Raw genomic sequence first — 11,349 nt, forward strand, 5'->3', positions numbered from 1 at the left:
CTGCAGTGATTCACTTAACTGTGGCAAGAAAGGTCGTAAAATGAGGCAAAACTCACTTAACAAATGCCTCACTTAACATCAGAAATTTTGGGCTCAATTATATTTGTAACTTGAGGACTATCTGTATTTTATAGCTGAACCCTACATATCCACTTCTGCTAGATCAGATGATTGTTCAATCCAAGAATAAGCATGGATATATAGAGCCACAGCCCACAAAATATTAAAAAAAGTGTATCACTTTTTGTATAATGTTGTGTATGGATACTGAATGTACCTCAGAAATGTTTTGCTTTGGCAAAAAGCCCTGTCTCCTTTTAATAAGGATCAAAGGCAGAATCAGAAGAAGCTTCTATAGAATATTTGATGAAGATTTCAAGTATACAACTATCATAACTTTGAAGGGTTTATTTCAACCCTGTCCCCCAATATTTTGAACAAACAAGGTTGACTTACATAATCTTTTTATTTTTGATCTATTACCAAAATCATTTTCAAACTTCATCCAAGAAAGGACATTTACATTTAAAAGGGCAATGCCATGGAAACAACACATGGAGTCCAAAAGATAATTTATGGCATTATTTAAAAAATGCTGCTTAAATAAAGGTGCTCAATGCCAAGTATTTTATCAGCAGTGTATCTTTATTTAATATCCTGGAGAATTGATTCTGGCAGTGGCATCTATGACAAGGAACACTCCAAACTCAGCAAGATGATGAATGAAATATCGTGTTTCTACTTGCCCTTTTTGAACTTACATGGGACTTTGATTCAGGTATAAATGAGGAGGGGAGGACTTGTATGACTGTAGAAGCTAAATTCATTTTCTTATTAATCAGGTTAATGCCAGAAAGTGGAGTTAAATTACAAAGTCTTAGAAACTGGATAAATAATTTTCATTTATTGGTGAGTACCTTAAAGCAAGATTTCTGTGAACTACTTGATCCTCTTTATAGATTCCTTGGCATGTAGACTGATCCTTCATTTAAGGCTGGAATATCTACCTGGACCTTCTCTATTATATTTTGGAAAACTATCTGATTCTATTCTGTAGTAGTGTTCAAAGGTAGACTACAAATGAAGGACTGATGATCACTACAATTATCTTTGTGTCCCTCCTGTGAAAAATAGTTTAATCTAACTACGTATAATACAGGCCCTTTAGGGTGGATTGTTTGCCTGGTGTGAATGCACGCATATGTGTAGCTATGTCTTATTCAACAAGAATTTAATATTCTTGTGTTGAAAGAAAAGAATCAGGTCCAGTCCAAACTGGGAATAAATAAAATGGAGGCTGTTTGGAAAGAAGGTTCTGTTTATTGAACAACAGAACCAACAGCATATGGTTCTGGGACAGCTGACAAAATGGAGTTGGGATAGGTGGGCTTTTATACCTTCTTTGGGCTTTGTATTTGAGGTTCTTCCTGTTCCTGTGGCTTTGTATTTCAGTTTCATCCTGTTCTTGTGCAATGTACTTTGACCTGAGCTTGCGTATGCCCTTTTCTTTTTTTCTTTTTATAAATATTTTATTAATTTTCTAGTTTTACAGCCAAATACTTAATAGACAATGTAATTAGTAATTCAGTGGTATATATTAACTTCTTCAGTCTAGAGCCAATATTACACCAAATGTTTCCTCTCTTCTTCCAGTAGTACCTGTTTTCCCACACTAGGAAAATACAATTCTTATTGTTATTACTAAATATACAATTGAATATCAACATCTTTGTTACATTTTTCTCATAATATCAATAATGCTAGTTTTAGATAACTTTTCTAACCAAAACATATCTTAATTGCATTTGCACTTAATATCCATTTGTTTAATCAGTATCCTGTTTTTGCTTTTTTTTTTAATTTTAATTTCCCATCAGTGTTCAATATGTCTCTATTGTTTAAAATTTCAAAGTAAGTTATATTTGGTTAACCAAAAGCTTCCCTTATTCAAACTTCTTCACATTTTTCTGTTTCCCTTCTCATACCAAAATCTAATATTCTAATTACAAATCTTATCTTTTTTGTTATGATAATACTTCTATTTCTAGCAATTATCTATTTTCCACCATATTCAAACATCTAGTTAATAATATAATATCCCATCTAATGGATCAAAACTTCTATTTTCTTTAGCCTTACTTTAGCTTTTTTCCCTTGCCAACTAACTTTCCAAGTCAATGTATTTGAATCATCAAGTAATTTTTCCTCTGTTTTTGGGTATATTGTTTGGACTAAGAAAGACAATTTGTGTTGTGTACTGGGATCGGTGAGGCATTGAAGAGACAGGAGTGAAAGTAACAGCTCTTTATTCAAATCAACACAGAAGCAGCTCTAACAGCCACTTGACTCCTATTTATACTGGACTGCCAGTAGGCGGCAGCCAATCAGTTTAAAACACTATTTGCCGCCTAAATTGCAGGCTTGTTACAAAACATAAACAGTTAGAGCCTTATTTAAACATAATCATGTAACTGCTTTATAACTGCCATTATAAAAAAGTGGGTTAATACACAAGAACCTCTTACCCCTAAGTAATCACATATCACAATAATGTATATAGTCCTGCAAGTAGGCAGATGAGTTTCATGGCCGCCCCAATCATCGTAACACCATTGGAGGCTCCCGGTCTACCAGCCCCTTTGATGAGCCGGGTAGACCAAGGTTCCTGGAGCCGCTCGCCTTGGGTAGACTGGTACCTTCCCGTATGTTCTGGCTGGGTAGACTGGTGCCTCTTGGAATGTCTTGGCTGGGTACACCGGTACCTCTCGGGATGTCCTGTCTGGGTAGACCGGTACTCGCATCTCCCACTGACAGTCTGGGAAACAGGTCCACCAACAAATCCCTTTCTGTTGACATAGTTTCTGAAGTTTGTGGTGACTTGGACATGAACAAGTCACCTTGCCTCTCTCTGCGATTCTCCCCAGAATCAGAGGATTCAGGTGTGTTGCAGTCACGTGGCACCCCCCAACCAGCTCTCCTTGCTGTCAGCTGTCGGCCCTGTCCAGGGTAGCTGGACAGACCCAGTATGAAGTAAAGCGTATTCTTGATTCTAGAATTTTTAAAGGGAAATTGCAGTACTTAGTACAATGGAAGGGATATTTGCTGTCTGAAGCCACTTGGGTGAAATCTAGCAATGTGAAAGCTGGCAGACTCATTAACAGGTTCTATAGGAAACACCCTAATAAACCGAAAGGCAATCCCTAACATGTGCTTTTGTTTACGTTACAGGGGGGCTGGATGTCAACACTGCTAACATCAGATGTTTTTGCTTTGACAACAGATGTAGATGTAACCATTTTCTTCTTTTTGCTTTTAGAGTTAGATGATGCTGGGGAGGGGGGATGTGCATGAAAGTTCAGCTAAAAATAATAATACTGAACCTAGCGTGAGCATCAAGGTTGTTGAAATAAGAGATGATAAGAATTGGCAGGTTGGAGAGCCGGAGGGAAAGCCCGTGCTTTAAACTAATTGGGGAATGTGATTTATGACAGTTAATTGGAGGAGGGAATTGTGCTTTGATACTATGTGCTCAAGGGGGGGGAATTCAGTTTTTAGCTTTGATTATGTTAGTGCTGATGTTATGCTTCTCGAATAAAGATTCTTTAAGGTAAACAATGCCTTGAAATTCTTTTAAGAGTTTCATCTGTCGGAACCATGACACATTGCTTTTAATAGATTACTATGAGCATGTATTGAATATTTTCATTTAAATGTTTATATCATATTACAGATAATTATTTCAGTTTTAGTTGGATTTTTAAACTCAAGTCTTGATTAAATTCAAAGAGGAATGAATACACTAAGGAGGCTTAAAGGTTATCTTTGAAAGACTGCAGCTGTTGTTATATTCTTTTTTCTTTGCATCTGAATTTTATTCTTTTATAGTCTACTTATAAATATTTTCTTTGAGAAATTCAGCTTTTAGTCATTCACATAATATTTGAAGAAATATCCCATTAATATTTCCCCAATGGATAAATAAAGAATCTGCAGTGCCTTAACACAAACAAGAATCAAAAACATAGGAACCATTTTTATAACATGTAACATGTGTCCTTTGAATAAGTTCAGTATATACATATTCCCATGGCACAATATTCTCTTTATATACTCTTTTTCTAACTCAGAACTGTAACTGAAGAACACAGAAAATAGATATGGTCCACCGAAAAAACACTGCCAATAGCTGTGGATAGATATTCTATTATTCGGCTCAGGATGGAATCCTTTTGGAAACATGACGCTTTGCNGATTAATTTACAATTATGTGAAGTTAGTCTTGTAGTAAAGACAGCTATATTATTGCACAACTATGTTCTGATATTTATTTTGCACAGCTGGAATTTTTAGCATGGATTAAATATTTCTGGATGAAGACATATTTTTTTTAAAAAAAATGAGAACACCAGATTAATAGTTATAGTTAAGCCTGATTTTCTTTTTTAGTATGGCCTTGTTTTGAATTCTTAGAGCTGGATTCATGTCAGGGAGAAACTAGGCATTGATCTATATTGCAAGTTTAGAACTATTTTATAACTGGAGTTTTTTTTTTAATCCTGGATATTATCCTTTATAGGGCATGAAAATAGTGGAATATGGAAATAACGATATTAGAGAAGATTCATCTACTGAATTACTTGAGATATTAAAGGCACATAAGCTATATCCGGAGGGGGGGGGAATAAGTTGTAAGCTTAACTGTGATTATGTGCTATTCCACAGTATAAATATGTTTTCAATATCCCTAAACCCAAAGGTTATGTGTACTGTAGATTTGACATAACTGGTTAAAATGGACTCAGTTATATTCATGCTAACTTCTCTTTTTATGCAGGATGGATTGCTATGTTGGGAGCTGTATGGCTTCTTGTGCTAGCCAACATTTCTGATTTTGAAATGATTCTGAACAGAGTGGAATGGGCAACCCTCCTTTTCTTTGCAGCGTTGTTTGTTTTAATGGAGGTAAGATAAAGACATTTTAAAGAAAGTTTAAAATCTTGGGGTCAACAAAGAAGAAACGTTTCATTTTTACTTTCTTGAATTGTTTTCAACCAAGAGAAATATAGATGGCTCTTTTCATGCAGGATGATTAATTTACAGTTATCTTGTAGAAAAGGCAGCTTTATTACTGCACAACTTCTGTGTTCTGATATTTATTCTGCGGCTGGAATTTCTGGATCAAGACATATGAGTTAGGAGCTCTCTGTATAAAGGAGTGTAAAAAATTATTTCTTTGCAAATACAGAGAGATGAAATCTATTACCATCCTCATCCTATATGTTTTCTATATGGTGCAGCACAGAGGAAGGATCACCCTATGTCCTGCTTTTCCTCTGTTACGTACATAAAAAGGTTAAGGCTGGCACAACCAAGGGCCATTCCTTTTGGGAATATCCAATGATAGTATGATATCTTTTGATAAACAGTTGATGTAAATGCTTGTCTGTTGTTCGTGCCTTCTCTTTCATTTTGTCTGTTCAATATTTTGAGTTTAATAGAGCTATAATTTTGCTAACTATACTGAGTGGCTTGTGTGCTTGATCTAATCAGGATATAGGGTTTGAGTGCCTTGGTTGTGTGCTGGGTGCAAATTAAACTTGAGACTCTCCACATTAATTTTTCAGGATTAGTTCTGATTTGGTTTGAGATTCTGTAATACTCGAGATATGTAATCTTTTATGTGGCCTCAGTATATTTTAGATGCAGCCTGTGGGCCCCCTGCAAAAATTGTCATCAAATGTGACTGAATGTGATGAAGGAGGAATATATGAAATGTATGGGAAATAAACATATTAATTATATTTAATTAAGGTAATAAAATTAATTTCATTTTTGTTCTGGCCCCAACCACTTTTTTGGGGCTTGCTATGTTTTAGAGCATAGACCCCAGAATGCTACCCCAAAATTGTGTAGCCCTCAGCCTGAAGCAAAGAGGTCTATCCCTTCATTCCAAAAAAATTGTCAATTAAAAGAAGGAAAAGGGACATTTGGAAATTATTCTCCAGATACTTGTAATTATTACTGTCTACTATCAGGACTGAAGAGGAAATCCTGATATACAGAGCAATGGGATCCTTAAGGACAGTGCTTTACTCTTGACAGAAGTGAAGACTGACTATTTATTCATATTACAGAAAGTAATCTTATGCAAGAGAAGATCTGGTAAATTCTAGATCAGTGCTAAGATTTGTCTTTCAGATGTTTCCCAAATAGCAAGCTTTTTTACTTTGAGTTCAGTGAATTAAGCAAATCTTCATCTGCATTTCTCCTGGGTGCCATGTTTTCTATTTCAGTGTTTTATCTATGTAATCAAAAGCAAATTCAGTGAGGCTTATGGAGAGGCAAATGTGATATAGAATTTAACTACGGTAGGTTTAAGATTCTGAGAAAGAGAAAGAATGAATACTTTCATCCAGTTGTTATATCATCCAGCCTAGAAAATTCTTCTGCTGATGGATAGAGTAGGATAATTACAAGGAAAAATACATTGTGTGCCCTATGCTTTCCTATGGGGTGTAATTAGTAAAAGCCATGACACAATGTTTTGATCATTGTAAAGAATAAGCACCGCTGCATTTTGTAAAAATCTTTAGATAGTAAGTAAACAACTCTTTGACTCATTCTGTCATTCTTTGAGAGAAAAATAATACAGTCTAATGTGAACAGAATGAACATTAAATTTTAAGCTGACCATAATTTCTTACCCAATGCTGGACAGTCCTATGATAATCTAAGAAGAGTATATATTATAAATACCTCAATAATAAATTATATTTACTTACCCAAACAGACTGACCACGGGTGGGCCAAAACTCAGTGGGAACATGAGCGACTTTTGACTTCTTGACTTCCCTGCTGACTTTGCTTTCTGGCAAGGAGAACTGAGCCTGGATTTTTTTACGCATTCTATAAATTAGCCAAATTTAGGTACTTGTGGTATAATGCAGTGTTTGGCCTAACCTGGGGATCCAAATAGATAAACAGATAAACACAATGTGAGTTTTTACAGTGTATGTACATTGCATATGGTAAATCTCCCAACTTGTTTTCCTGCTAAATGGATTAAACTCCTGAACTGTTAGGATTACAACATTCAGGGTAAAGGCACTTCTATGAAATTAATAAAGAATGAAGATACTATGTTAATTTGAAAGACACTCCAGATCTCTATAAACTCACAAAGTTAGTAGAATTGAAGTGCTGAAATTATTTCTTTTAATTCAGGTGTGCTTATAATAAAACAGGTACAATTCTAGATATCACTTGTCTTCAGTTTGATCAAAAATCATAGGAAAGGGCAAACTTCTGAAATAAAGCAGAATAATTAGCAGAATAACAGCAGAATAACTAGCAATAATTTTAGGATGCAGTAATAATTTTTACACAGTGCCAACTCAGAAATCTTACCTACAAGGAAGGACTCCATATGCACATCCAACTAAGTTAATTAAGCTAAATTGAACTATTCAGGTAGAGGTATATGTTAAGTTCGCAGGTTGGAGGCATTAAGAGGAGATGCATAGTGTAACAACAAGCCTTCTTTATTGTTCTCATCCACAACCAAAAACAGAAAAATGGTGCGCAGACCTTTTATAACGTCCTTGCACAGGACAGCATTAACCAATCATTGCAGAGGCTGTTTCCTGCCTTGTGCATGCGCACAAGGCAGGAGACAGCCAGTCTGGTCCCGGGCAGTTTGCGGTCTGCCCGGGACCCTTTGCAACATTTCTGAGCCTGCTGAATGCTTAAGCAGGCTCAGGACATAACAGTATACATAAGGGTTTTTTTTCAGGTGGGATAACAGCATGAAAAAATAAACTCAGAATGTAGCCCCCAATCATAGTTGAGCAAACCTTGCAGGTGTATTGGATCTTCAAGCCTAATTTTCTTCTGAAAATTTGACTATGCCACATTCAACCTCTCTAATGTAGTTGAGCTACACTAATGACTTTTAGCCAAATTGTTTCTCTGCAGAACTTATCATAGCTCCAACTGTTCTGTTGTTTTTAGTGCCATGCCTCACTGCGTGTTCATCTCTTTCCATAACATGAAAACAGAGAAATGAACTTTAACAAATTGGAAGTACTAGAAGCAGAGGTTATTTTTGGATGATTATTGGTTTAGCGGTAGACACATATGATTTAAAGAGAAAATGCTTTTCCCTTTCACATCTGGATGGATGCACAGTTCTTTGCATACAGTACTTCCATCTTGTTTTGATCATTGAAAATTTGACAATTATTGTTGGCTTATTCTCTTTGTATCTGAGCCTGAGAGATAGTTGAATTTGGACCACACATTCTAAGAAACTCATTGTGGGCTTTATACTTGTCAATGCACATCTAGGTGACAGTGTGCATTTATTAGTCTTTCATCTATGTTTGTTGCAATAGAATGGGGATGCTATGGGCCAGCTTAGCCAAGGAAAGTTGGCTGGAGGCAGTGGTGGGATTCAAATAATTTAACAACTGGTTCTCTGCCCTAATGACTGTTTTAAGTATAAAAAAATAATATACTGAAAGTTTATTATTTCATGCATTTAATACTTAAATAAGAACAATAGAAGAGGTACACAAAACTAGATTATATTATAAGAAAGAGTTTTAAAATATTAGTGAAAAATATTAAATAATACCTGACACACATATAAAAATCAAGCTAGAGTGGGGGTGGGGGGGTGGAGCTGCCCCAGGTGCCCCCACACCTGCTTATCTTAGGACCGCTGCAGCCAGACCTCCCACGCCCCAACACCTGTCGTGTTGCTGCCTGAGTTCTACTGCGGCTGCTTGTGGCCACATGCCACATGGAGCATCGCACCACTGCCACTGCTCATGGCTGCAGGTCTCATGGCTCATTGCACTGTCCTAACTGCCAAAGTCCCACCATTGAGGAGGCAGGCAGTACTGAGCACCTCTGCCAAGAGAGGGGCTTCTGCAGGCTCTGCTTCTCTGCAGGGAGACATTTGCCACTATGAATCCCTGGTGGGGGCTCTTTAAAAAGCTTGCATGGCCCTCACCATTATGCTCAGCATGCCGTCACCTTGCCTGCAGTTTGCTTTGGGCTCCTCAGCACCTTTGCCTGGTGGACATGGAGGATCAAGCTAGAGATTAGTCCTGCAGGATTTGGGTGCCGCTGCTTGCGGCAGAAAGTGTGAGTGATGCGAAGGGCCATGCGGTGTCTTGCCTCGAGCAGCGGCAGTGGCACAATTGGTGTGATGAGCCTCAAGGCCTGCAGCTGGAGGAAGAGGATGAGATGGGTGGAGGAAGTGTGGAAAATTTTTCCTGGCCCTCAGCTGCATCTAGACCTACAAGGAACAGCGCCCAGCCCACAGCATCTGGAAGGTCCTCCAGCAATCCTCTTCTCCCCAGCCCAACAAGAAGTGCTTCCACCCACACCACAGTCCTGCAGCAGCCTTGATCCAGAACCTATGGAAACCCAGGAGAAGCCCAGTAGCAGCTTGCCCATGCATTCCTTGATCCAGATGTCTTGGAGCCAGGGCACCTCGGAGCCGCTGCAAGTCAGCAGGGCAGTCTAGGCAAGATTGGCACCACCAAAGCTGGCCTGGTACCTAGCAAGAAGGCAAAGTTGGTGGAGGAGGAAGGTGAGTGGCAGCCTCAGTGACAAGAAGGGTACTTTCCGAGATTGGCCCAAATCCTGCAGGACCGGTCTCTAGCTTGATCTTCCAGCGTCTGCTGGCCAAAGGTACCGAGGAGCCCAAAGCAAACTGCAAGCAAGGCGATGGTGTGCCGAGCATAATGGTGAGGGCTGTGGTAGTCTTTTAAAGTGCCCCCTCCAGGGACTTGTAGCTGCAAACCTCTCCCTGCAGAGAAGCGGAGCCTGCAGAAGCCCCTCTCTGGGCAGAGGAGCTCAGTACCACCTGTCCCCTCAGTGGCGGGACTTTGACGGTTAGGATGGCGGGAGGCTGATGGTGACATGGGGAGCCCGAGTGAGGCCTTCCTCCTGTCCTCCCCCTGAGAGTTTAAGCAAGAGATGCTCTGGTGACTCGGGAAGAAGGTGAGACAAAGGCCGAGTGAGGGCGCTCCCTGGAACTGGGACGCAATGGCTGCGAGCCGAAAGAGGAACTGGTCATGCCAGCGTGAATGTCACAGTTCTTGAAAGAGAGGGTAAGAACTTGGGGCTGGTGGAGGAGGAAATGAAGTTGTTTCCAAGAAAAGGGGAAAGACTTACAAACCAGTCAGGCCTTTCAAACTGGTTCGCTGAACTCAACAAAAATTAGGTAATGGTTCTACTGAACCAATGTGAACCGGTTGAATCCCACCACTGGCTGGAGGGAACCAGGAGGTGCACTTTCTTGATCATAGCCTCAGCCTTTTGGAACATTCTTCCTTTGGAGCTCAGGATGGCTATGACCTTGTTAGCCTTTCGTAAGGTTGTAAAAACCTGACTATGTGCAAGAGCCTGGGGTACTGAAGAGTACAAAGTGCACTAAGTGACCTAGAGAAACTAGAAAGGTCTCCATAGGTCATCTTGCAATGTAGATTTGCATAGTTATGATAGATAATCATATGTAAAATGAAGAAAACCTATCTTTTAAATACCAGGAATTAAATTGAAGTGTCTGCAATATCAAAAAAATATTCTGCATTTGCTTGTGGGCAGAAGAAAGGTCGTCAATATTATTTTTATGAAGAAAATGGAGAAAGAGGAAGGACTGTGGATAAAAGTTATTGTCTGCAGTTTGCAAGACACATATCAAATGCTAATCCAAAGAAAGTAAGCAGATTTTGACTACATATCATTAATTTATACCTAAGTGAAATTTGACCAAAAGTTTTGCAGACTTGCTAAGTTTTGTCTATGGGATTACTTGAACTGGGTATGTTGCCTAAAATAAAGTGGAATAAAGCAAAGAAGAAAATTTCTCTCAAAAAGCTTAGAAATTTGTAAAGGAGTCTTTAATATTAGTTGGTAAATGACTTACAAACTGCAGATCACTTGAAGAAATAACTTTTAACTCTATTATTTATTTTGTTGCCATGAAACACTGTTTAAAGACTTGTATGTCCATTTTAATTTTTTCAAAAAACTGGAGAGAATATAGTTCTTCCTGAATCATGCCAAGGCAGGAAAGTTATAAGTAAAATATAGTTTAATTTTTCACAAAACTTGAAGAAATAGATTTGGTTAAGCAGAAATGTCAAAGATAGTTTCAGAATTAGAACTACATGCAATTTTCTGGTAAAAATATTAAGAGTCTGAGCAGTAAAGCAATGCATTTGCTTCAGGGATTTGATTTGTGAAACTTGAAATTTAAATCTAAATAGGAATAAAATTTTGCATCACTATCTTTTCATTAAGGGTGATTTACAAAGCAGCATGTTCAAATAT

At 38.2% G+C, this 11,349-nt stretch overlaps 1 protein-coding gene across 1 annotated transcript in view; it reads left to right on the forward strand.

The window, feature by feature from the left end:
* OCA2 (OCA2 melanosomal transmembrane protein) overlaps nt 1–11,349 on the forward strand; it is a gene marked incomplete at its 3' end in the record, with an annotated part of 172,849 nt that overhangs the window by 140,678 nt on the left and 20,822 nt on the right. The window contains exon 18 of the mRNA XM_029283403.1: nt 4,835–4,962. Within this exon, the coding sequence (XP_029139236.1) occupies nt 4,835–4,962 (128 nt within the window). The remainder of the gene's footprint in view (nt 1–4,834; nt 4,963–11,349) is intronic.

This window comes from Protobothrops mucrosquamatus, unplaced genomic scaffold (assembly GCF_001527695.2).
Source record: "Protobothrops mucrosquamatus isolate PMUCROS unplaced genomic scaffold, P.Mucros_1.0 scaffold77, whole genome shotgun sequence".
NCBI classification, from domain to species: Eukaryota; Metazoa; Chordata; class Lepidosauria; order Squamata; family Viperidae; genus Protobothrops; species Protobothrops mucrosquamatus.